Source organism: Thamnophis sirtalis, unplaced genomic scaffold, assembly GCF_051295495.1.
Source record: "Thamnophis sirtalis isolate CommonGarterSnake01/CBP01778 unplaced genomic scaffold, rThaSir2_p1.2 scaffold_7, whole genome shotgun sequence".
Classification (NCBI taxonomy): Eukaryota; Metazoa; Chordata; class Lepidosauria; order Squamata; family Natricidae; genus Thamnophis; species Thamnophis sirtalis.
In genome coordinates, this window is record NW_028261387.1 from 54,757,213 (window position 1) to 54,785,012 (window position 27,800).

Genomic DNA, 27,800 nt, shown 5'->3' on the forward strand with positions numbered 1-27,800 from the left:
AAGTTACTGCTGACAGGAAAACAAGTTAAAAAAACCACATTCATATCAAACCTTTTCACAGGTAAACTTAATCTTGGCTCAAAGAATTGAGTCTTGTAAGCTTGCAGCAATGCTATCAGATATCACTTATCTTATTTCACAGTTCTCCCTAATCACGGGGTAGATGAAACATTCAAAGAATTTTTGTTTGAAGTATTTTTTTTGCTTATTGTGAGCTGAGTCACAGCATGAAACATTGCTGCTTCCTCCCCCACCCTGCTATCTATATTTCCTTCCCTTCTTTATTTAGAGCTGCTCCTATTTTCTTACTAGCAAAATACAAGTCACAAAGAACAGTGCAATTAGTCTTTGCCTGTCCTCTTACCAGATTAGACTCATGGGAATAAGATTATGGGAACCAGTTGTCAGAACCACAACTTCTAAACTGATGTTTTAATGTTTTATTAAAAGACGAGGTTAAATAGACAAAAATATTCACATTTCAGTCTTCTTTTCTCTTGCCAAAAGAACATAAACACATCACATTTATACCTATAATGTACTTACAGTTTCAAATGCTATACATGCATTAGAAGTTAAGGCATTCTCCATCTGCAATTTGTTGACTCCTGATTTGTTGCCACAACGAAACACCTGATTATCCTGTTGACAAAATTTGATCTCTCTTGTATGCAAAGGTGTGGTGGCCCAGCAGGAGCCGTTGGAGCTGCCACCAGACTCCAACAGCGAGGGGCCCTATGAGTCAGCTCTGTAGGATGTGGAGGACCCTGGACAGGGTTCCAACTCTGAGCAGGGCACAGAGAGACTGGTTGGCCACCAGGTGGCGCCTGAGCCTTGGACCAGTGGGGAGGAGACAGGGAGAGTGATCCAGAAGCCAGCAGTGAGTTGTTCCTGCATGCACGCCATCGAAGAGCTACTAGGCGTCAGGAACAATTACGCAATTACAGGAGGTGATTGTACTCAGCTGGTGGTCATTAGGCTCCTCTCCAGACTATAAAAGCTACTTGTGCATAGGGCCCTCTTTGTAGAAGTCAATGCAGGATTGAATGTCGGGGGACAGTATTGTGAGCTTGGCAGGCTGGATTGCTGCCAAGCCTTATCTGTGTTTATTGCTGCCTAAGTTTGTCTGAGTTGCTGCCAAGGTCCTTATCTGTTTGTTATGCTTGGCTTTCAGCCACTGAGGTTTTGGTGTTTTGCTAATTAAAGTACATTCCAGTTAAGCTTGTCTCGGCATTTGTTACTGGACTGAGGAGGGGGTCAGAACACAAAGGTATAGTTGAATTCTCCAAGGGATGGCTTCTTTGATCAGGGTTTAGCATTCTTAACTTCTAACCCCAAAATTAAAAGTATTGCAAGAACCGCATACTCATGAGGACTGAGCTGTTGACATCTGAAATTGAATTCTGACTGCTGGAGGGAAAATTAAAATCAAAAGGAAGGGAAATGCTGTAGGAAGGAGGGATTGCCACAAACATACAGTAATCAGTTTCTGTTATTAGCTGTTACAGAAGCCAACTCTGCTATGCTACATGACACTGCCAAAGGATAAGCTTATTAAGGTGGTTCTGTTGATGGCTTTTATACCTGACTAGGCATATAGCAGCACTCTGAAAACTGTCTGCTGTTGAGATTATTGAATAAACACATTTATTGTTGTGTTTTTGAGTTTTCTGTCTCTTTTGCTAATACATTCACATTATTATATTTGACACAGGAATGGGCTTCAAAAATTTCAGCAATGGGTTCTCTGCCCAGTTGCTGGGTGGGTGTGGACATGGTGGGCATTGCCCAGTCGGTCTCCTGAACCATGGGAACCACCAGAACTTCCAGGAGGCCCGTCCCCTCCCTCCCAAAGCCTCTATGCGGGCCCTGCATTTATCTTGCATCCAAAACGGGCCACGTGGAGACTCCTGGGAGGGGCAGGGAGGGCAGGGCCAGCCAGGGGTAGGATTTGGAGGTTCTCCGAACCAGCCATTACGTTTGCTATGGGTTCTCCCAAACCCGGGTGAACCCATAGCAACCCACCCCTGATTTGACATCCATATAGAATTTGAATTCAACTACTTTCTGAATAAGAAATAAACTAAAATATCTTTGGAAACTAACACACCTGGGTATTTCACAAACTCACATACTTTGCAGGATTTTAAGAACATGGCACACTAGAGTCCCCTTTGACCTGACAAACATAGCACGTGTCATATTTCTGAACTCTTTTGATATTTCTTCATTTTTATGTCTTTTCTCACACCAACTAGATTGTAACTTTGGCAGCAAAAAGCTAATCTGTGGCCAATTCACATACCTTATAGCAGCACTATTCATATTAGAAAGCCTGGAATCCATGAGATATGCAAAACATTCTAAAGAAAATATTTTGAAATCAACATAGCTGTTTCAAACATTCTAAGTTCAGGAAATATCTCACGAAACTTTGGAGAAAAACAATCATCTTGTTTCCACTCTTTTGAGTGTATCAATATCCCATCAAGATTTGAACTCCCATTAGATAATAAAGAGTTTTCTTGCTACTGGACAGAATTGTTCACAAATGGCTGGGTTTTCATTTATTTATTTTATGAACTTCTTTAGTCACAACTAGTCTATACTGTACAAGAGCAATAGCCCACAACCGTTGCAAAATAACATAAGTGTACAATGGTAGGCAATAACAGAAATAGTAAATAACATTACAGTAAAACTTATCATTTCTATAACATTTCTTTCGCCAGAAGCTCAAGGGCACTCAGATCCCAAAGGAGCTCTGGAGTAGCAAAGTGTTTATGACTTTGGCAGGCCAAGTGATTAAGGTGAGGTTTCGTATAGCTGCCAGATAGGATGACAGATGCCTGAGCTTTGAGTCATCTCATAATGTAAAAGCTAAAGCCCCAAACTCTCTCTCCCACGCCCTATGACAACTGAGGGGGGGGGGATCACCATAAAATGATGCCGTCAGTTCCTAACCTTCATACTGTAAGTGGTTCAGAAGAATTCTATATTCAACAGTATCATAAGTCCTGGGAAATGTCAACATTCATGCTGGAACTGGCTTAGTTGCGGATGCTCATATTTTATTCAGAAAATTGTGGTTCTCAAACTTGTTATTGGCTCAATATGCATGGTTCTGTGGATCTGTTTTTATTTTCTATTGGGAAAAAAGACGGTGGTCTGAAAGAGGAGGATTCTATACCAACTATGATGAGATAACTTCACATTGAGATTGACCAGTGACAACCCCTCAGGAATGGAGAATCTATTAGACCAGGGCAGCATGGAAATATATTGTAGAAAGTTCTTGCAGGTTTTATACTGCAAACTTTTTTTAAAATTGTGTCTGTTCAGATAAAGATAAGAACAGGCCAATAATTTTTGAGTGTGTTATCTCCAATGTCAACCCCATTCAGTTGCTTGCTATGTAACTCAGTACTTGCAAAAGAACAAGATAGAAATGACTGGAATGAAGGTAAAAGAAAACTCAGCTCTGAACCAACTCTAGTAAGAACTCATTATTGAACCAACTTTGTGGTAGTGATAAAGGTGAAAATCTTTGTTTCCTTTACTAATGCATACTTGCAGTATCACTACTGGAATTTTCTCAGTAGTGGTTCGGGGATTTGCGGAATCCAGCTCAGTGAGAAATCAAAACTTCAGCAGCTTACTGAAACATGTTGGTTTAATACTTTGAAAGCAAACTATTTGATCAAATTAAATTTGATCTTAGACTCTGCAATTCTGATACTTTAATTTGTAAAAGTATCCAGGGCCATCTCTCTTTCTTGGAATCACCTTACTGATGTCAATAAAGTATTTGAAAAAATTTGGTTAACCTTACTTTATGCTGTCTTTTGTTCCTCATGGCTTATTACATTTAGTTTGGTCACTGAAGCTATACATTTCTTCCCTTAGAGAAATCGGTTCCAATCTCATTAAATGAAGCCGTTGTGAGACCAATGTATTTTATCTTCCATGTTGTTCAATACCTTTATGAAATCACTGAGTAAATAATTTAGTGATTTAGAAAAAAGTATCATCAGTGTCTTCAGAATATTGGTAAAACCCAGCTCTATTTCTCCTTTTATTCATATCTAGTGTGGTACAGGAATTACTAAATAAATTTCTGGCTTTAGTACTGGACAAGATAACAACCAAAAAGTGAAGTTCAATCCAGTCAAGACAGAAATACTGTTAGTATGTGGTTTATTGATCTGATGGTGTTCAATTTGTTCTAAAAGTAGCATATCTCTAAAAGGATCACATTTGTAGGTTTTACTGTTTCTGGATCAGTCTACTACATTAGATATTAGATGCTTTCTGTGGCATGAAGGACAGTACTTTTTATCAGCTTAGGGCCAACTATGGCTCTACTCAAATATAAATAGTTTTCAGACAATTCAAACATGGCATTTGCATTTTTAAAAGTGGTGAAATAAAAAGCAGCAACAAAAATATAATGGTTAAATAGTAAAAAAGAAAAAAACTAAATACACACAATAGTGATTAAAATAACTGAGATGCTCCCCTGTGCCCAGAAAACCCTAATTAGTTTGTGGGGGTGGGAATGGCAAGAGATCCATATAACTATAGACAACAGAAAAATTAATTCAATCCTGAAGTTTATAAGATCTAAACCCTATCAAAACATACTCATCATCTTTTCATTTAAAAAACAAACAGACTATTTAGAACTAAATAATAAACTCATGCCCTGGACTCATTCCTTAAAATCAAGAAAATATATATTTTTACATTTATACCAACTATGCTCTATTCCAAAGTTCTTCATGAGATGACAAATTCCATAGTTTATTATTAGTTTAATATCACATCATGTTCCTTAACTATAATATTTGTTCCAAAACTCATATTAACATTTGTAGCAATATAAAACGAAAACAAGGCACTGGCTGGATTAGACCCGACCATAGTGAAAGAACCTTCAAATTTCTTACAACTAATATACAAAGTCTAATGCCTTCCCCTTAGTATTGGCTGGAGTGTATCCAATGTATGTAAACTAATATTTTCCAATGAAATAATTATATTTTTAAATCATAAAATTTGCAAACATACTTCACATTCGGAATAAGTATATTTCATGTTTCTTAATTTCTTATCACATACACTTGTAGAATACAATGACATGGAGATGTGAGATACTAGACAACTGTAAAATCAATAGCCACTACTCTCCCAAAGGTGCTTTTTTCAAGAGGCAACCCGACTTGGTGGTTTTTCTTTGAAGACATTTTGCTTCTCATCCAAGAAACTTCTTCAGTTCTCTTGGATGGGAAGTGAAACATCTTCAAAGAAAAACCAGAAAGTCCAGTTGCCTCTGGAAAAAGCACCTTTGTGACAGCCATCACTGAGAATCTCGGTAAACAAATAGACACTATTATTCTAAATTCATATAAAATTCATATAAAATTGATAATAGTATTTTTTAAAAACCCGGATTATACTATTGAGACATTGTATCTAAGTAATGATATAACCTGGAATTACTCCTCTTGTGGAAAGGAAGTAAAACAGTCATATATTTTGGAAAAAGCACACTTTTGTGGTAAAACCTGCAGATTTGAGTCTTTTAAAAGAATGGAAAGTGAAGCCCGCAAAGGTGCGTATCATAGACGGACGCTTTGGAGCCTGGCTCTGCCAATTAGGTGTGGTAAGACAGTCATTTCCGGATTGCTGAAAACGGGAAAGACAGAATGTGTTTTTGACACAGCCTACGCCTAGCAATGAACCACAAACACAGCGTGGTCAGACTTTTGGAAGGGATGAGAGCAAGAATTGGAGTGAATTATAAAGAAACGCAGAGCAACGTATTTCGAACTTTCGCAATAGTTTGACTTTCCCACCGCCCTGTTTCCCCGGCAACTGGTCGCAGGGAAGCCCTTACTTAAGCCTACTATCCACCGAGGGATTCCCGAAATCAGTCTTTATCGCCCGCCCCCATGCAGTTCCGCATCCTTATTTCTGGCGCCTTGGAGATTCATTCGTTGAAAGGAAGAATACAATGAGTAGAAGTTCCCCCGCGATGTTTGGGAACTTCTTTTCCCACCTGGGTCCGAGAATCCTAGTGCTCTTCTCACTGTTTTCCGGAGTGCTGGGTAAGTAACTGGAAGGATTGGAGGGGATGAGGGAGCTGCGTCTCTTCGCTTGGGCAGCCACTTACTCGACGGTTGGCTAGCCGGTCTCTGCTGCCTTCCCATCTTCCAAATAACCGTTGTTCCGGAAAAAGGATGTCCGAGTTTCTGTTCCGTTCTCGTTCCTGTTTCTGTTCCGTTCAAAAATAATCTTCAAAATATAATCCTAAAAGAGAGTCAGTGATCACGATTACTACCTCATATAAAGATTGATGAGAATGGAAGAGAAAAAAGAAAAAAATGCATTTTATGTTCTGTGAAGCCAGTTATTACTATTATTTCTGACCAGGCAATAGTGTGAACTCTCAGGACACCAAATATAAATTTACCAACCTTGCTGCTGTCAAATTTTAGATTTGATCTCACCCCACCTTTGTTTTCATTTGCTTCTACTTGTTGTAAAATGCTTCTGTCTGGAAAACAAGTATTTTCAAGGGGAAAAAATGACAAAATGGTGTATAACTTGGAGTTATTTTGGAACTGTGAATCACTCTTTAAATACCCTAAACATAACTCAGTAAATTGCATCTGCTGCAGTTCTGGATTCTACACAGGCACAAGAGTCATTCAAATTTCACACTGTTTATGGTTAGGCTTACTATATGAGGAAACAGATAGTGAAATTTTTAGTGCTTTAACATCTTCATGTAACCCTAATGCATGTCCATCTTTGGAATGCTTGGTATAGTTCTCATTGCTGGGTTTGGAAAAAAAATGTAATAGAGCTGAAAAGAGTATTCAGAACAAACATTGAGATTATTTAGCTCTAAAAAAGAGTGACATAATCAATGTCTAAAAATCGTACTTGTTGGAGAGTGGACAGACAGAAGTTTTCTCTTGCCTTGAATAGAGATTACCAATGAAGCTGATTAGAAAGACATTTAGAACAGACAAAAAAAAAACTTTTTCACACTTTTTTTTGCACAAGCTTGAAGAATGTATGGTAAACCTCAGAAATGTTTAGGTAATAATTCAGAGTTTGTGTCAGTTTGCATCTTTAAGGTACAGGTAGGTAAAACAGTCCCTGTGAGTTTTACTCCACTAATCATAGCTGACTCTAGGGGGTGGTACTAGGCCCGTGATGGCAAATCTATGGCATGCGTGCCACAGGTGTCACACAGAGCCATTTGTTAGGGCACGGAAGGCATTGCCCTGCCGGGTCCAGCGCGCATGCATGTGCTGGCCAGCTGACTTCAGCCTTCTTTTAAGGCTGTTTTTCGCCTTTCAGAGTCATTTCCAGTTTGGCCATAGGGCCATTTTTCGCCCTCCAGAGCCTCCAGCCCTCCCTGAATGCTCCGGTGGGCGAAAAATGGCCCTACAAGCAAACTAGAAGTCCATTCCCAAACTTCCAGTTTGCCAGTAGGGCCAGTTTTTCATGCTCTGGAGGTTTCATGGAAGCTCCTGAAGCCTCCAGAGGGCCTCTGGGGGGATGGGGAGGTTGTTTTCATCCCCCCCAGGCTCCTAGAAAGCCTCTGGAGCCTGGGAAGGGCGAAAAAAGTATGCCAAAAGGACATGGGGGGGAGTGCTGGTTGTGCACGCAGAGGAGTCACACGCACATGCACTCTGGGGTCACACGCATAGCATTATGGGTGTGGGCACGCCTGTGCATGACCCCCCTGCACTCCCCCCCGCTTTGGTATGCAATCCAAAAAAGGTTAGCCATCACTGTACTAGACCGTTAAGCCAGAGTTGTCCAAAGACATTTGCACAGTCATGCGCCAGCATGACATCCTGATGCAGTACAGAGTGTGCAGTGAAACGTGGAGCGTTGTTACTTTCCCACCAAAATGACACCTATTTATCCATTTGCATTTACATGCTTTTGAACTGCTAGGTTGGCAGGACTGTGTCTAAGAGCAAATTAATTTATTATAAATTTTAATGCTTTTTTCCAAAGTCTGGAGGTATGCACAACATGATACACAGGAAATATAATTTCAGTTTACTTTGCTTCTTCCCTTTTTCATTTCCTTTTTTTATCATCCGCCAAACAATGAATAATGTACATGCTGATGATTTCCCCATAACTTGACACATCAGTGATTGAAGTGGCTGAATATCACTCATTTTTTTTTGTTTCATTTTCTCTGTTGTTTCTATAATCCAAATCTGCCCAACTGTTTGCATCAAGAAATGATTGTCATTACCATTGATTCGGAGAATGAGGGAATCTGATGTTTGTATATGTTTATGTAGCACATGGGGGGGGGGGGGGGAGAGAGGTTGAACAGTTCAGCCAAGAAGGGAAATGAGCAGGAGATGGTTGATTTCCTGATCATTCCTCAGTTCTTGGCAAAACCTCAATATTAGTTGCAAGAAAGTGAGAGAATTGACGTTTTTCTAGATCCAATGACCATCCAGTTCCAAATCCTGGGAAACTGATTTCACCTCAGTTCCCCATGAAACAGTAAGGAAGTAAAACACATGTAAGGATGGTATAAACATATGCAAGAAGGTGGAGAGGTTTATGATTTGGGGATGAAAGTTAATTCTCTGAACTTATGGGTTGCTTTCCGAAAGTTTTATTACCAGGCTAGATAACATCTTCAGCAGAGTTTAGGGGATGTCAATATCAGTGTTCTTCTGTTTATAAGCACTTCAGGTGGAATCCCTGCTCCATCACAATTTTTCACACAAACTTAAGAGAACTGTCTAACTGAAGTCACTTTTTATATAAGTCTGAATTATGGCAATGATAAAAAATAACTTTGAGACCAATCCTTGCATTTATAATCATTGTAGATTTATTAAGCAAAAGAAAGCTGAAGTAAGATTGTAAGTACAATCACTGTTTCACTTAGTGACTGTTTTTAGTGACCAAGCTTCCAGTCCCAATTATGACTGCTAAATTATAACTACCTATACTTATTGTACATTGAATATTGTAAAAAATGCCCCACAATCCTTTTTTAAATTAACTTGGGGAGTTTTGTATGGCTAAATCCGCCAATTTCTCCAGCTCAAGGGATGACTCAGTTGTATGTGCACCTTCTCTACATCTTACTCTGACTTTACTGTCTCTAAATATTCACAGCTTTCATTTTTTCCAGAGTGGGAGGAGGGAATGGTCACACGTGGGTTTTATCACAGCCTGATTGGTCCAAGACTGAGAGGAAATCTATAAATACTGATGCCTATCCACTGTTAGCCCAGATTCTCTCTCAGTCTGGTCCAAGTCTGTTAGAGTAGTTTAGTCAGTTGGATTTCTTTTAGGGTAAGTTTTTCTTGCAATCTGATTCTATTTGGCTAATTGGGCACTTTAAATCCTTTTAAATTCTAAATTCTACTGCTGCGGCCCCCAAGGGACAGATCTCTGCCTCGGGCGGCTGGGGGAGGGCCTGGTGGGGCGATAGTCTCCCTCCCGCAGGCCAGGAGCCTCAGCCCGATCCCCGGGTGTGCGGGGGTGACAGCTCCTTTTAGGCTGCTTAGAAGCAGCCGTTTTGCAGCAGACGTGTTAGAAGCGGCTTTGGAGCCTCAAGGAGCACGCGAGCAGCCCGCCTTACAGCTGATCGCTCCGGGCAGCGGCCGCGCTGCTGGCTCTTGTGTTTGATTGCCGTGGGGACAGAGCGGGGGTGAGGGGAGCGTGCATGGGTGCCGTGCAGCTCTCCCCGCTCGCATTTAAAGAGGCACCGGCTGGAAACGCCTGGCTGGGCTGCTGGTGATCGATTGCAGCCTCTTTCTCCCGCTCACGGAGTTCCGGTGGCCATTTTTGGGTTTGCCACGTGCGCGAGGCCTTGCCTTCTCTTCGGGCCTAGTGCGGCCTAGCGCGAGGCCTTGAGCCTAGGTCTCCCCACAGGCTTAAGGCCCCGGTCTCAGGTGGGACTTTAGAGGCCGGTTTCCTGCTCCTTTCGTCGGACACATGAGTGGGGCATGGACGAGGGAGCGGAGATTCCCCAGGGGCAAGTGGCAGGCCCAACTGGGAGTGATGAGGCCTTGGATCAGGAGGTGGGGGGGGCTCCCCCTCAGAGATCCCTTTCTTCAAGACGCCCTCCTGAGACAGGCGCACCTCCCCCAACCTGGAATCTATGACTGTCCCCAGATGCAGAATGCAAGTGGAGGGAGTAAGATGGCTCTTGTCGAAGTTTACCGAGAACCCCAGGGCCTGAAGGCTCCGAATGGTAAGACGAAGATCTGAGACAGCCTAAGACAGGGATCCCGCCTGAACTAAGACATCGTCTAAATAACAATGGAGCCGAACCGGCACCGATCGCAGATGGGCCGCTAGAGCAGCCAGGACCTTTGTAAAGGTCCGCAGGGCCGAGGCCAGGCCAAAGGGAAGAGCCCTGTACTGGTAATGGCGGGACCCGTGAGAGAACCTTAAGAACCAGCGATGAGCGGGCAGGATGGGAATGTGAAGATAGGCCTCCATGAGATCCACGGAGGCCAGGAAATCGCCTTTTCTGATACCCTGTAGGATAGACTTGAGCGATGACATTTTGAATCGCCTGTAAACCAGGAACCTGTTCAGGTGCTTGAGGTCTAGAATTGCTCTCCAGCCCCCCGTGCTCTTTGGGACCACGAAGAGATTTGAGTAATGGCCCAGGCCCCGTTCCCCTGCGCCTCCACCGCTTGAATTTCGAGGAGGTGGGCGATCGCCTGACCCATCAGGCGGCGGCGCTCCCGACTCCAGGACGGAGGGAATGACCGGAAGAGGTTTGGAGGAGTGGAGAGAAATTCTAACATGAGCCTGTAACGAACCGTGGCTTGGACCCAGGCGTCCGACGTGATGTCGTCCCACCGGTCTGCATAAAGTGCGAGGTGGCCACCGATGGGATTACTCGGGTTCAAGTCACTTCCCTCTGCGGTAGGGACGGCCGCCCCAGCGGGTGTGTTGTTTCTGGGAGCCGAACAGGGTGACCGTCACCACGGACGCGAGTCTGTTTGGGTGGGGGGCCCTGGTGGGCTCTCGGATGGCGCAGGGCAGATGGACGGCCACGGACCTCCGCCACAACATCAATTGGCTGGAACTGAAGGCTGCGCGACTGGCCCTGAGTCATTTCCGCTCCTCGGTGGAGGGGAGCCACGTTCTCCTCCTGACAGACAATGTGGTCATTCTGGTGGCCCCGTTTTGGCCCAGGAGGCCCTGGTTCGCGGACCTGGTTCAGCTGTCGGTGGCTCCCCCATGGAGGATTCCACAGGGGGAAGTGGTCTTACGACAGGGGGCCCTGATTCACCCAGAGCCTCAGTGGCTCCAGCTCTTGAATGGCGGCTTCTGAGGGGGGCTCATCTGTCTTCCGGGGTCATCCGCACCATCGAGGCGGCCCGTCGCCCCTCGATGACCCGCATTTATAACTCCACCTGGGCGGCCTTCGTCCGCTGGTGTTCCCTCAGGGGCATTTCTCCCGATAGGGCCACTATTCCCAACGTCTTGGATTTCCTTCAGAAAGGTCTGGAGGACGGGCTTTCGCAAAACACCTTACGTCGCCAAGTGGCTGCTCTGTCCTCGGTCTTGGGGGGGGCGGGGTCTTCTTCCCTTTCCCAGTCTCCCCTGGTCAAGCTTTTCCTCAAAGGGGCGGCGAATCTTAGGCCTCCCCCCGTTCATAGATTCCCCATGTGGGATCTTCCTCTAGTCCTCAAGGCCTTAACGGGAGCTCCGTTTGAGCCCCTCCGCTCGGTGCACTTGCGCTCCTTATCGCTGAAGGTGGTCTTCCTGGTGGCCATCACTTCCGCCCGGCGTATATCCGAGCTGGGCGTCCTGTCTTCCAAGGACGACCTCTGTCATTTTCACCAGGACAGAGTGGTCCTTTGCCTTGACCCAGCATTCATCCCAAAAGTAAATACCCCCTTTCACAGGACTCAGGAGATCGTCCTGCTCGACTTCTGCCCGGGTCCGTCCAATGATAGGGAGCGTCTTTGGCATCGACTGGATGTCCGCCGTGCCCTGCGGATCTACCTCCGGCGGACCAGGGATTTCCGCAAGTCGGAGGCCTTGTTCGTCTCCTTCCTACCTGGGGCGCTGGGTTCGAGGGTGTCTTCGGCTACAATCGGCCGTTGGCTGCGTCAGGCCATCTCAGAGGCCTACGTGGCCTCAGGGCGACTGGTTCCATCAGGCATCACGGCACACTCTACCAGGAGCGCAGCGACCTCAGCAGCGTGGGCCACGAGGGCCCCGTTTGAAGACATCTGCCATGCGGCTACCTGGGCTTCTCCAACCTCTTTCATCCGGCATTATTGTCTGGATGCTTTCGCGTCTGCGGACGTGTCCTTCGGTCATAGGGTCCTACAGGGGGTGGTGGCTGAGGCTCCCCTTGGGCCCTAGCGTTCTGTTCTCCCTCCCTGGGACTTTAGCTTGGGTATGTCCCACGTGTGACCATTCCCTCCTCCCACTCTGGAAAAAGGACGTTGGTCTTACCTGAACATCTATTTTCTGAGGGGAGGAGGGAATGGTCACAACCCGCCCTGAGTTCTGTCATTTGGGGCCAGGGGGAGGGCCCGGGGAGTTCCCGGGGTTTGTTGTGTTGTTGTTTTCTTGTCTTTCAGTTGTACCGTTCATGTTCGAGAATCTGGGCTAACAGTGGACAGGCACCAGTATTTATAGATTTCCTCTCAGTCTTGGACCAATCAGGCTGTGATAAAACCCACGTGTGACCATTCCCTCCTCCCCTCAGAAAATAGACGTTCAGGTAAGACCAACGTCCTTTCTCTCTTCATTTCTCCTTATCCTCTCCCTCCCTTTTCATTACTATACAGCACTCTGATATGGTCTACTTGTTGTCTCATCATGGCTTTCACATGGTCAGCTCAGATTTCTAAGGGTGAAGCTTTATCAGTTTCTTCCACACCCAATGTCTCTTTTCTCCTTTAATCTTTTATCTGCCACAACTAGGCAATTCCTTTTTTTCTTCTAGTCTTCTGAGTATTGTAGTCAAGGCTCTGGGGTAGTACACTGGCTAGTATCTAAAGCCTAAACTTTATCTTCCATTCCTTAAGGTTCTTTTTTATTTATCTGAATCTTCACTAATTTTCAGTTTATTTTAAATGCTGCTGAGTTCTGTTCAGTTGCTTGACTGGCAGCCTTCCCCCTTTTCGCAGCTGAAAACTACTTCAGCCACATCACATTGTGTTGCAGTTACATTGTTGGTTGCTAACATGTTTTTCAGTGTAATTCAAAATACTGATTTTTAAAGCTTTCCATGGCTTGACCTAAGAAACCTTCAGGATCATCTTTTGTAGGTGAACCAACTTGTGCTAAATATTCAATCCAGGTGGAGGAGTTTGGAGTACTTCAATGTTGACTGTTCAATGCCAGATGTGAGAAGACACAAAGACAATGTGTTTCTGTAATGACCCCACATTAGGGAACAGTTTCCCATCAAAGTTTGGTTTGAGCCTATGTAGGCATCCTTTAGAAACAATATACAAAGCTAGCTTTCTTTACAAGGCATTTTGGTGTATTGGAGTTTTATGATTCAGCATCATTGATATTGTATGTACTTTATTAACTTGTGTATTAGTATAGTTTATAATGTGGCTTTCCTAGTAATAATGTATGGCTTTGATAGTTGACCATAAGGAAGACTGAGCACTGAAGAACTGATGCTTTTGAATTGTAGTGTTGGAGAAGACTCTTGACGGTCCTTTGGACTGCAAAAGGTCAAATCTGTCAATCCTAAAGGAAACCAATCTTGACTGTTATTGAAAGGAGAGATACTGAAACTGAAGCTCAAAAACATTGGCTACCTAAGGAGAAGAGAGGATTCATTGGACAAGACCCTGATATTGGGAAAGATTGAAAACAAAAGGAGAAACGGGCAGTAGAGGATAAGATGGTTAGATAGTGTCATTGATACAATGGACTTGAATGTGGGCAAACTGTGGGAGACAATGAGGACAAATGGGCCTGATGTGCTATTATCCATGCGGTCATAAAGAATTGGACCCACCTAGTAATAACAACAAAAAATTAACTGTTTTATTGTATTGAATTTATGGCTAAATTCATTATACTAAAGTAATAAATAAATTCCAATTAATAAATAAACAAAATCCATTCTCTATTGCATACAATTCATATGAACATATTATGATATATTCTATTTCAGTGGTTCTCAACCTCTGGTCCATGGACCTCTGGGGGGGGGGGGTTGCCCACAAGGGGTCCAGAAAGGCTTGAAGAAATATTATGATTTAAATCTTAAGTCTTGGGGGTCCATGGCCACAAAAGGTATTTAAAAGAGGTCCGTGGTGAAGAAAAGGTTGAGAACCACTGTTCTATTACATAATTGAAAGATAAGATAAGATAAGATAAGATAAGTTAAGAAAATATTGCAGACCAAACTAGCTGCACATTGACTAAAATTAATGTTTTCTCTTTAATTTAGGTGACTGTGGACCTCCACCACGATTGAAAAATGCTGAGCCATTTGATCCTATTAAACCTTCTTACAAACCTTATGAGTACGTAGTCTTCAAATGTCTTCCTGGCTATAGAGAAGACTCCAGCAAACCATACATGACAACTTGTTCTCCAGACAAAGGATGGAACCCATTGGAAGAGTTTTGTGAGCGTAAGTTTTTTAAAAATCTTCCTTATATTTTCTTGTTATATCACCTGTGGCTTATTAAAAGGGAGTAATTAAGAATTATCTAGTACTTAGGCTGTTTGCTTATTTTACTTATAAGGTGTAGAGGCACATTTCCTGAATCCTCTTTCTCTCCTTTACTCCCCTACCTCCTCACTCTCCTGCTCTGTTCTTCTTTCTTTTGCTTCCTCTCTTCTTCCTCTTCCAATTTTCCTGCTCCTTTTTTCCATGCCTTTTTTTACCCTTATTTTGTCTTCTCCCACTTGTTCCCCCTTTTCACTGTTTTTAAACATCATATTTTGATGACACTGCCTGACAGTTGCTCCTCCTTCCAATCTGCTCCTTCTTTTCTCTTGGTCTCCCCATACTTGTTTCCCTAGTGTGAAAAAAGGGCTTACCTCCCTCCCACCAAAAAAGCACTATAGACAACAGGTTGATTTTGCAGATTAGATTGAAATTTCAGAGGACAAGAAAAGAAAAGAGAAAGAAACAGGAAGAGCTCCCTCTTCCTTCATCTTCCCACTCCCCCAACCCATTCCACAGGGGGAAGCCAGTTAGCTGTTTAAGTAATTGGGCGGGGCATTAAACATGAGGGTGAAAGTTCCCATATGGCTGAAAAATTGAAATTGAGATACTCATACCTCTTCACCCACTGGACTTTTAGCAAAGCTGGCAGCATCAAAAGGGCAAATATAACTGAGATTGGCCAATGCTTTCATATTTATATATTGTATACTCTTTTAAAAAAATAGTATAAACCTTGCTGTTTTCAGAATCCTGTGTTGTTTTCTTTTTCTTGATTTTCTTGGTAACTACAATACTGGTAGATTTCTACTTTATTTCTATGAGTTCAAGATGGCAAATTAGAAATTAGTGATGCTATCCCATTGGCATTCAATACATATGTGTTCTGTCCCCCCTTCTCGGCTCGTTAACAAACGGCAGGCAGACAAACTTAAAAGGAACTCTCTTTATCCCCACTAACGAGCCCCAGCTGCATCATTAATCTTGCATCCCAGAAGACTGATGCTGAGTCACAACACTATCCCCCACTGCAGGGCCCTTTCCCCGGGGTCCTATGATCTGGATACGGTTGGAATGACGTGTCCACAAGATGACCCGCACCCATTTCCCATGGTGCCTTTTTCATGAGTCCCAAACCTCTGGAGGCAGAGCCCCCTTGAATTGGAACTCCTTAGATATCCGGTGGCCACCATGTTTCCTTCCACCCTTCACGGCGTCACACCCCGTCCAGGGTCATCCATCCTCCGCAAGGCCGACCCACCAGCCCCCCTACCGTCTGAGGTTAATGGCAGCTCTACCAGCTTTGGCCGAGCCTTAACACCCTGTCCAGGGTCCTCCACCCTCCACAAGGCCGACCCACCAGCCCCCCTACTGTTGGAGGTTGATGGCAGCTCTACCAGCTTCGGCTGAGCCTTAACACCCTGTCCAGGGTCCTCCACTTCCTCCAAGGCCAACTCATATGCCCCCTCACAGTCGGAGTCCGGCGGCAGCTCCACCAACTCCTGTCGAGCCACCACGCAAGCCCCTCCTGCAGAGCCTTTCCCCTGGTTCCGACAATTGGGGTGCGGCCCAGAAGGGTTGGTGATGGCCTCCACAGGACATGGTCCATGACACTGGTACCCCGCCGGGAACCTAGAAGCAAAGTCCAGTGCTGCGGGGACCAGGGTTGACAAAGCCTGGAATCTTGGTGGAGTTCTCCTTGCAGACCTGGCCCGTTGGCACTGGGCACATGACTCCACGCACCTCCTCACGTCATTTTTCAGATGGGGCCACCAAAATTGACGGGAGGCCAGGTGCAACGTCAGAACAAACCCCCAATGTCTTGATGCAGATGCGCAATGAATCTTCGAGAGCACCCGTCAATGGATGTGCCCTGCGGGAACATAGAGCCGGCCCCGACATTTCAAAAGATCCCCTTCCAAAGTCCATGGGGACGCCGGCCCCACTTCCGCCTTTCGTCGCTCCACCCAGTCGTCACCCCGCTGTGCATCACGTACCAGAGACTGCATGTTCGCGGGATGACAAACGGCAGCGCAGGCTGCAACGGGTAGAACAGTCCGAGGTGGAAGCAAGTTCACAGGGTCAGAGTTCTCTACTTTACTCGGCAGGGCATCCGCCCTGGGACTCCACACACCCCGAACACACGCTACCTTGTGTGATCGGGGTATCACGGCCGCATAAACGTTCTGGTTGTTCGACATGATATTGCATTGCTGAGGGACGGCTGCAGTCCGTGCAACCCTTCTGTTCTTCTTGGGGCAGCTCCTTGCCAGGTGTCCAAGATCCCCACAGTAGAAGCACAATCCCTCCGCACGTCATCTGTCCATCTCTGTACGTGACACTCGAGGTCTGACAGCACCCAACTCCATGGGCTCATCCCAGTCCACTGCAGTCCCTTGCTGAACCGGCATGCTGGTGGTCTCCTGGAATACACGGCGAGGCCTTCGCCTCTGCAGCCAGGCGTCCATCCAGAGGCACAGGTGGACCAATGCGTCGAACGTCGGTGGCCTGTCCACCCTTGCCAGTTCATCATGCAAGGCCTCAGACAATCCATCCTGGAACATGTCCATTAGAGCTGGTTCATTCCACATGGAATCCTGGCTACGCAGCCTGAATTCAGTCACATAGTCCTGCAATGAACCACTCCCCTGCTGCAGTGACTTCAGACTTCTAGCAGATGTTTCCCCCTTGATAGGATCTTCAAACATTCGTTTGAAGTACTGGCAAAAGCCTGGAAGTCATCCAGCAAAAGGCTCTGCTTAACTAACTAGGGGGTAGCCCAAGGGGCAGCTGTGCCTGAGAGCAAACCGATAATGAATCCCACCTTCGTCCGGTCAGTGGGAAAGTCCTCCGCTCTCAAACTCAGGAACAGCTGGCATTGTCCAGAAATGTGGCAAACATGGCCAGACTCCCATCATATTTATCTGGCATGGCTACTGGGCACTTCCTCCTTGGCTGGGGGGGGGGGGGTTGCAGCTCTCTGCAGCTACTTAATTTGGTCCGACAACATCGTGATTTGTTGTGCCATTAGTCTATTTTCAGCCATCAACTGCTCCATAATTACGGAAATGAAGGCTTGTAAGGCAGGAGTCAATCTGTTCTGTCCCCCCTTCTTAGCTTGTTAACAAACGGCAGGCAGACAAACTTAAAAGGAACTCTCTTTATCAGTTCTCGGCTCAGACTGGCTGTGAGCTCAAAACTAAACAGAAATAAAGTCTCTTTCAAGCAGATAACAGAATACAAAACAAAAACTCTTTCAATGCAATGCACTTCTCCAAGTGTCTCCTTGAATCAGGGTTACAGAAAGCAAATCACAAACAAACCATGACCAATGAATGACTGAATGCATGAATGAACGTTGACTCCTGCAACCAGGGCGTGGCACCATCCGTCCTTTTATCTCCAAAACCCCACTAACGAGCCCCAGCTGCATCGTTAATCTTGCATCTCAAAAAGACTCACAGAAGACTGCTGCTGAGTCACAACACATATGAATAATTTTGCTGTTATTCCTAAATGCTACAATGCATGGTAATTGAATATGTATAAAAACGCTGCAAAGGATGTACAACTATGCATTTATTTTCTAATTGTTGGGATACAGGCTGTATAAATTATTCAGGTAATCTCTAAATTAGAGATACTAGCATGCAAACCAAGTTAAGAACATGCTTGGGATAAAAGTGGACTTTAATTGTGCTTGTTGCATATTAGTCACAATGTCTTTTTAATTTTTTAATTGCTTTTTATTAATTACACAAAAACAAAACAAAACAGTGAAACAAAAAGAATAGTTATGGTGATCACCTTAGAAGGCTGCATTTATGGCTCAAAGTATGATGGAACCCACAACTTCCAGTTGATCAGAATCAAATGTAAAAAATGCATGTAGTTTCTGCAGTCTACTCAATGTCTATGGATATTCCCAGTCATCCACGTCATGGTTTCCCCAAAGGTACTTCTTTCAAGAGGCAACTGGACTTTCTGGGGAGAGGGGGTGTTTGAAGACGTTTTGTTTCTCGTTCAAGAAGCTTCTTCAGCTCTGGATGGATGGTGAGGAATGGAAGGATTTATACTCTTTGCAGTCAGCTGGTCATTTGCATTCTTTTAGCGGGTTGTTAAGGTAACGTGGAGGTTTAAACCTCTAGGTGACCTTAATGACCAGCTAAAAGAATGAATCTCATATACAGCAGTATGGATTTCATATCCAACTGTCAAATTTAGCTATAATTCCCCCATGAAAAATGAGGATGTAGGTTCTTCTCATCTCACTGAAAATTGTCTCAGGAAAATTCTTTTTTTTAAAAAAAAAAGTTTTTATTTTTAAACAAACATAGTCACACAAGACACGTAACATAAAAACATCTTCTATTACATACAGTGTGTCGATTGGTTGCAAGGTTTTTGTGCATCCTTTCTGTAGTCATCCCTTAAATTTTATATAAAGTCACATATTGCCAATCAAGTATATTTGTATACATTATTATTATAGTACTTCATTTGTTTGACTATACTATTATTTCTTCATTTTAAATGAGGTATTTTAAATATGGGTCATTTATATTATAATAATTCATTACTTCATCTTCAACATGTCCAATAATAAAGTATTTTTATATCCTATTTAAAATCATTCTATTATTTTAGTATTGATAACATTCTCTAGTAATTTCCAATTCCATGTTTTTTGTTTTTGTTTTAATCTAACCATTGATAAAATAAATCCCATATCCTATAAAATTGTTTATCTTCATGTTCTCTAATTTCATGTTAACTTACTCATTTCTGCACATTCCATTGCTGATATCATCAATCTAGTGTTTGTTTGTGTGTTTGTGTTTATGTGTGTATGTGTGTGTGTATACATACATACACACACACACACATACATACACATACACAAACATACATACAATTATTATGATTATTAAACTGAGTATAGCTATTATTATATCCATTTTATGAGAAGCATACTAAATTTAAAGTAAATGTATACTATAAAATTCTATTACATTATCCTAAAATCATCCAATGATATTACATCTTTATAATCTATTCTAAATAGAATTGTTTATCTTTTGTAAAAAGATTTTTCAACAACATCTCCATATTCTCACTTACAGTATTGTATAAAATTTCATATTATCAATCTAGTATATATAAATGCATTGTTATCATTGTTAATCATTTATTTGACTATAACTATTATTACTTTATCATACATAATACTCAAAGTTTAACTAAGTTTAACTTAATTTTATTGTGACATTTCATTTCATCATCCTGTATCCTTCCAGTAGTAGTGAGGCTCGACTTCCGGAGACCAAACCCCCACTGTAGGGAGGAGGAACCGACCAGGTGGTTCCGCCCCAGGCGACTTATGGAGCCATTAAGGTTCCAGACGGAGCTTGGGGTTATTCCTGATACTCTCGCCCACAGTCCGGTGGAGACTCTGGTTGCTGCCTGGCACTCGGCAGCATCGGAGACCCTTGACCAGATTGCGCCACTACGGCCCCTCCAAGGCGGCGGATCCCGGAGACCCCCTTGGTTTACCGAGGAGCTCCGGGAGATGAAGCGCCGGAGGAGACGCCTAGAGCAACTATGGAGGTCCGATAAATCCGAATCGAACCGAGCAATCCTAACAACCAGCACCAAGGAGTACATCAGGGCACTTAGGGCAGCAAAAAGATCTCACATTGCCACCTTGGTTGCGTCCGCTGAGTCCCGCCCAGCCGCCCTGTTTAGGATAACCCGTTCCCTCCTAAATAGGAGGGATACGGGGGAACCCTTGCAGGGTAGAGCTGAGGATTATGCCCAATTCTTAGCGGACAAAATTGCTCGGTTTCGGTCGGATTTGGACTCCATCCCTGCAGTTCCAGCCGAGGCACAAGAGGATGAATTGGTAGACCACCTCTGGGTTGAGTTTCAGGATGTTGCCCCTGGGGATGTGGACAAGGCCATGAGAGTTGTGAATGCCTCCACCTGTGTACTGGACCCGTGTCCCTCATGGCTGGTTGTTAACAGCAGTGAGGTGACACGAGGCTGGATCCAGGCGGTTGTTACCGCCTCTCTTCGGGAGGGGCACTTCCCCGCCGCACTTAAAGCGGCGGTGGTGAGACCCCTCCTGAAGAAGCCATCTCTGGATCCAGCTGCCCTTAACAACTACTGTCCAGTCTCCAACCTCCCTTTTGTTGGGAAGATTGTTGAGAAGGTGGTGGCCTTCCAGCTTCAGCGGTCCTTGGAGGAAGCAAGCTATCTCGACCCCTTCCAGTCAGGCTTCAGACCCGGTTACAGCACAGAAACCGCTTTGGTCGCATTGACCGATGATCTTTGGAGAGCCAGAGATGGAGGCCATGCCTCCATCCTGGTTCTCCTCGACCTCTCGGCGGCTTTCGATACCATCGACCATGGTATCCTTCTGCGACGACTGCGGGAGGTGGGAGTGGGAGGCACTGTGTTATGGTGGTTCTCCTCTTACCTCTCGGACAGGTCACAGTCGGTGTTAGTGGGGGGGCAGAGATCGACCCCTAGGCCCCTAACATATGGGGTGCCGCAGGGTTCGGTCTTATCCCCCCTACTATTTAACATCTACATGAAACCGCTGGGTGAGATCATTCGGAGGCACGGGATAAGATACCATCAATATGCGGACGATACTCAGTTGTATCTGTCCACCCCGTGCCAACTCAATGAAGCGGTGGACGTGATGAACCGGGGTCTTGAGGCCGTTATGGACTGGATGAGGGCTAACAAGCTTGTACTCAACCCGGAGAAGACCGAGTGGCTGTTGTGTTTTCCTCCCAATAATTCGATCAGTGTTCCATCGCTCAGGCTGGGGGGTCAAATTCTATACCCCTCAGAGAGGGTTCGCAACTTGGGAGTCCTCCTGGATCCACAGCTGACTTTTGACCATCATCTGATGGCTGTGACCAGGGGGGCATTTGCCCAGGTTCGCCTGGTGCGCCAGTTGCGACCCTACCTGAACCGGGAGGCTCTCACAACAGTCACTCGGGCCCTTGTGACCTCTAGGCTGGAATACTGCAATGTGCTCTACATGGGGCTGCCCTTGAAGAGCATCCGGCGACTTCAGCTAGTCCAGAACGCAGCCGCGCGAGTGATTGTGGGTGCACCTCGGTTCACCCACATAACACCTATCCTCCGCGAGCTGCGCTGGCTACCTGTTGATCTCCGGGTGCGCTTCAAGGTGCTACTTGTCACTCATAAAGCCCTTCATGGTAGTGGGTCTGCGTACTTGAGAGACCGCCTCCTGCCAATTACCTCCCTGCGACCAATTAGATCACATAGATTAGGCCTCCTCCAAGTTCCATCTGCCAGTCAGTGCCGACTGGCAACTACACGGAGGAGAGCCTTTTCAGTAGTAGCTCCGACCCTTTGGAACGATCTCCCCGTGGAGATTCGTACCCTCACCACCGTCCAGGCCTTCCGCACAGCCCTTAAGACCTGGCTAGCCCGTCAGGCCTGGGGACAAAGATAATTGCCCCCACCCGAATGATGAATGAATGTTGCTTATTATTTTACTTCTATGTATTTTGTGTGTCTATTGTTTGTATACCCCCTCCCTTCATTTTATGTAAGCCGCCCTGAGTCCCCTCAGGGAAAAGGGCGGCCTATAAGTATTAATAAATACTCAAATACTCAAATAGTGCCGTCCAATATCTCTTGCCATTTGTAGAATCTGTATTCTAGGTGTTTTCTTGATAAGTCTTATGTGGACTTCTCTTAGCAGCTTGTTGTTCATTGCATATTTTGTAAAGACTCAAAACCCTCTATTCCTTCCATCAGCTTGCCTTTGGTTATCACTGGTGCTTCTGCCAAAATTACTCACATTGTTTCTGACAAATTTTATCCCCTTTCTTCATCTCTGTTTTGAAGCATGAGATAGAGTTCCAGTTCGTCTACCTCTCCTTTCAGTATTCCATAATATCATTTCTCCCCACTCTCAGTTTGCTGTCAATGTCAACAGTTTTCTTATCACTTTGTTCATATTTTTCTGCAATTTTTTGAACTCTATCTTCAAATTTCATCATTGTTTCATCAATATTCTGAACTCTTCTCTCCATTCTTTCTGTTCTTTGTTCTATAATCTCAAGTCTCTTTTCAATTCTTTCTGTGCTTATTAGGACTTTTTGAATTTCGAGCATAATTCTTTGCAATGTAAATTCCTTTTCTTCTTCATTATGGACCATTTTTCCATGTTGCAAACACTGCCACTAAGACATCCAAGACTTTTTGCTAGGTTTCAAATAAATTCAATGTAATCGTTCAAATCAAGGCTTTCTCTTTATTCCAAAAGAGCACCTATATAAACAAGACGTGTTTTCTTTCTCTCCCTGTCAGTAAACAAAGCCAATACTTGAGATATTAGATGTAACCAAGCCTCTAGTCTCTAGATGGCAGTGTTACTTCTTTTTCTTCTGCTTTTACCTCTCTCTTTAAGCTCCAAGTTTAAGAGAAAGAAAAAAAAGCTTTAAATGCTTAAAAGTTACGATCCAGCTGAGCATTGAGAGGAAAGAGATTTTTAATCCACAAATACAGATAATGGAGAAAAATAGAAGAAGAAGGGAAAAAAAGACCAGTCCACTTTAAAAGCAAGAGGCATTTGTAAAAATTCCATCCATAAAAAAGAAATGAAATTAAAGAAAAAAAGATAACACAATAATTTTAATTCAGGCTAATTCGCAGCTTACTCTCTTCTATCTTCAATTTTAATTTTACTCAGTCTTTTTGGATTTTCTCTTCTCTAATAGTAAAATTTATCTCACCAATTTCGACAAAATCTCCTGCTCTGCTTCCATTTCAGGGGGCTAGCCCAACCTTCTGCAGCTTCATTAGCTGCTTCTCTTGTAACCGGAAAAAAGGCTTCTCCTGGATCAATCAGGGACATGCTCTTCTCTATCACCGTCTCTATGGGATGGTTTAGGTTCAAAAAGGACCGTCCAGCAGCAGAGATATTGACAGCAATCCTGGAGCCCCAAGATTGCATGTCATGTCATAGCAATGTCAGCCCTGCCCCTCTCCTCAGGAAAAATCTTTATTGTGTTATATGACAAGAATGAATGTTTGGAAATAAGACAAGAGAATATAGAATGATTGGGGGATTTGGGGGCCTCACAATGAATAAGAACATTGAATAATTCTCTCAAGCTTTTGATATATAAAAACACATTTTTATAGACTTAGGAAAATTTGAGAGATTTAGTGAAGGTTACTCATGTTTTGCATCTGTCTTTACACAAAGGGATAAAACAGTCCAACCTATCAAAAACAGCACCACAAAAATCAGATTAGGAACACAAGTTGAAACAGGGAAGAAAATGGTAAGTGAGCACCTGTCTACCCTAGACGAGTTCAAATCATCAGAACCAGATGGATTACACCCTAGGGTTCTGAAGCAACTGGCAGACAAGATCTCAGAACCACTGAACTATATCTTTCAGAGATCCTGGAGCACCGGGGAACTACCAGAGGACTGGAAAAGAGCTAATGTGGTTCCCATCTTTAAAAAACAGATCCAGGAAACTACAGACCTATCAGCCTGACATCAATACCAGGAAAGATTCTGGAAAAGATAATCAAGCAACGAATTAGTGAACACCTAGAAGCAAACAAAGTAGCAGCCAAAAGCCAGCATGGGTTTGTCAAAAACAGATCATGCTAGACTAATCTTATTGCATTCTTTGATATTGTGACAAAATTAGTGGATCAGAGGAATGCCGTTGATATAGGTTACTTGGACTTCAGTAAGGCATTTGATAAGGTAGACCATAACCTACTACTAGCGAACCGCTTTGGTCGCACTGACCGATGATCTCTGGCGGGCCAGGGATAGAGGACATTCCTCTTTCCTGGTGCTTCTTGACCTCTCAGCGGCTTTCGATACCATCGACCATGGTATCCTTCTGCGAAGGTTAGAGGAGGTGGGCTTGGGAAGCACCGTTTTACGGTGGTTCTCCTCTTACCTCTCTGACAGGTCACAGTCGGTGTTGGTCAGGCGACAGGGGTGCCACAGGGTTCGGTCTTGTCCCCCCCTCCTACTTAACATCTACATGAAGCCGCTGGGTGAGATCATTTGACAGCACGGAGTTAAGTATCATCAGTACGCTGATGATACACAATTATATCTCTCTGCCCCGTGCCAGCTCAGTGTAGTGGCGGACGTGATGTGCCGGTACCTGGAGGCTGTTAGGATCTGGATGGGAGTAAACAAACTTGTGCTCACTCCCGACAAGACTGAGTGGCTATGGATGTTCCCCCTGAAGGACAGCACAGATAGTCCATCCTTGATCCTAGGGGTGAAAATTTACACCCCTCAGAGAGGGCACACAATTTGGGGGTCCTCCTGGATTCACAGCTGACACTGGAACATCATCTGTCGGCTGTGACCAGGGGAGCCTTTGCCCAGGTTCGCCTGGTGCACCAATTGAGGCCCTACTTGGATCGGGAGGCATTCCAAACTGTCACTCATGCCCTAGTCACCTCAAGGCTGGATTACTGCAATGCGCTCTAAATGGGGCTACCCTTGAAAAGCGTTCGGAAACTGCAACTAGTCCAGAATGCAGCCGCGTGAGCGATTTTGGGTGTACCTAGGTACACCCATGTTACGCCTATCCTCTGCGAGCTGCACTGGCTACCCATTGGTCTCCGGATGCAATTCAAGGTGTTGGTTATTACCTTTAAAGCCCTACATGGCTTAGGACCAGCATACCTGCGAGACCGCCTACTGCCACACTCCTCCCAACGGCCGGTTAGATCCCACAGGGTTGGCCTCCTTCAGATGCCATCAGCCAGACAATGTCAGCTGGCGGCTCCCCGGATGAGAGCCTTCTCTGTGGCTACCCCGACCCTTTGGAACGAACTACCCCCAGAAAACCGGACCTCGCCCACTCTCATGGCCTTCAGAAAAGCTGTCAAGACCTGGCTTTTCCGGCAGGCCTGGGGCTGTTGACCTCATTATTGAGGTCCACCCCCAACTGAAATGAATATATCTGTGTTGTTTTTAACTTGTCTTATTTTATTTTTATTTTCTTTTATTTTCTTTCTTTTCCCTTCTGTAAGCCGCCCGGAGTCCTTTGGGATTGGGCGGCTTATAAATAAAATCAAACTTCAAACTAGATAAAGTAGAAGAATGTGGGTTAGACAGCATCACCACCAGATGGATTCGTAACTGACTGACCAACCGCACTCAATGTGTAAGTCCTCAGTGGAACTGCATCTTTATGGAGGGAAGTATGCAGTGGAGTACCCCAAAGCTCCTTTTTGGGCCCAGTACTCTTCAACATCTTCATCAATGATTTGGATGAAGGAATAAATGGGGAACTCATCAAATTTGCAGATGACACCAAGCTGGCAGGAATAGCCAACACTCCAGAAGATAAGCTAATGATACAGAAGGATCTTGTCAAACTTGAACATTGGGTACTATCTAATAAAATGAAATTCAATGGTGAAAAGAGTATGGTTCTACATTTAGGCAACAAGAACGAAATACACAGGTACAGTATAGGTGGTACCTTGCTCAACAGTAGTAACTGTGAAAGGGATCTTGGAGTCCTAGTGGACAACCATTTAAATATGAGCCAGCAGTGTGCAGCAGCTGCCAAAAAAGCCAACACAGTTCTAGGCTGCATAAACAGAGGGATAGAATCAAGATCACGTGAAGTGGCTGGGCACGGAGGGAGGAGTCCCCATCGTTGAGATGTGCCCAGCCGGATTTCAGGTGCTGCATCAGCCGAGAGCCCAGGGAAGGGGTGGCGGTGTGGCTATCGGAGTCCGGGAGTCTTTAGTACCTCGTAGGATCCCTGCTCCGGAGCTTGTCGGGTGTGAGTCCCTGCTGGTGAAGCTGGACCTCAAGGGTCAAGTGGGTCTGCTGCTTACGTACCTGCCTCCCAATTGTGTTGCAGCAGCCCTCCCCTCGCTCCTCGAGTCAGTAGCCGAGCTAGCAGTTGAGTTCCCTAGACTTATGGTTCTGGGGGACTTCAACTTGCCTTCGCTCGGTGAACACTCTGATGGAGCGCAGGAGTTCATGGCTTCCATGACAGCCATGGGCTTGACTCAGGTAATTCGAGGCCCAACCCACTCGGCGGGTCACACACTTGACCTCGTATTCCTCTCGGAGCAGTGGAGTTACGATCTTGGTCTGAGGGGTAATGAGATCATACCCCTGTCGTGGTCAGACCACTACCTACTGAGGCTAGACTTCCGGAGGCCAAACCCCCACCATAGGGAGGAGGAACCGACCAGATGGTTCCGCCCCAAGCGACTTATGGACCCTGTCAGGTTCCAGACGGAGCTTGGGGTTATTCCTGACACCCTCGCCCACAGTTCGGTGGAGACCCTCGTCGCTGCCTGGCACTCGGCAGCTTCGGGGTCTCTAGACCGGATTGCGCCACTACGGCCCCTCCGGGTCAGCGGAGGCCTCCTTGGTTCACTGAGGAGCTCCGGGAGATTAAGCGCCGGAGGAGACGCCTAGAGTACTCGTGGAGGTCCGATAGGTCCGAGTCAAAGCGGGCACTTTTAACAGCATGCACCAAGGAGTATATTCGGACTCTAAGAACAGCAAAAAGAACATACATTGCCTCCTTGGTAGCGTCCGCGGAGTCCCGCCCAGCCGCCCTGTTTAGGATAACCCGCTCCCTCCTAAATAGGAGGGAGACGGGGGACCCCTTACAGGGTAAGGCTGAGGAGTATGTCCAGTTCTTGGCGGACAAAGTTGCCCGGTTTCGATCGGACCTGGACTCCACCCCAGTAGATCCAGCCGGGACACAAGGGGAAGACTTGGCAAACCATCTCTGGGTTGAGTTTCAGGAAGTTGCCTCTGGGGATGTGGACAAGGCTATGCGAGCTGTGAGTGCCTCCACCTGTATACTGGACCCGTGTCCCTCCTGGCTGGTTGCCAGCAGCAGTGAGGTGACACGAGGCTGGATCCAGGCGGTTGTTACCGCCTCTCTTCGGGAGGGGTACTTCCCCACCGCGCTTAAGACAGCGGTGGTGAGACCCCTCCTGAAGAAACCGTCCTTGGATCCAGCTGTCCTTAATAACTACTGTCCAGTCTCCAACCTCCCCTTTGTGGGGAAGGTTGTTGAGAAGG

The 27,800-nt window shown here is 45.1% G+C and overlaps 1 protein-coding gene across 1 annotated transcript in view; it reads left to right on the forward strand.

Annotated features, from left to right (window-relative positions):
- Positions 1-5,732: 5,732 nt before the first annotated feature.
- LOC106554305 (complement receptor type 1) overlaps positions 5,733-27,800 on the forward strand; it is an 82,099-nt gene continuing 60,031 nt past the window's right edge. Inside the window, exons 1-2 of the mRNA XM_087720852.1 lie at positions 5,733-6,110; positions 14,468-14,653. Coding sequence (XP_087576978.1) covers positions 6,017-6,110; positions 14,468-14,653 — 280 coding nt within the window. The 5' untranslated portion in view covers positions 5,733-6,016. The remainder of the gene's footprint in view (positions 6,111-14,467; positions 14,654-27,800) is intronic.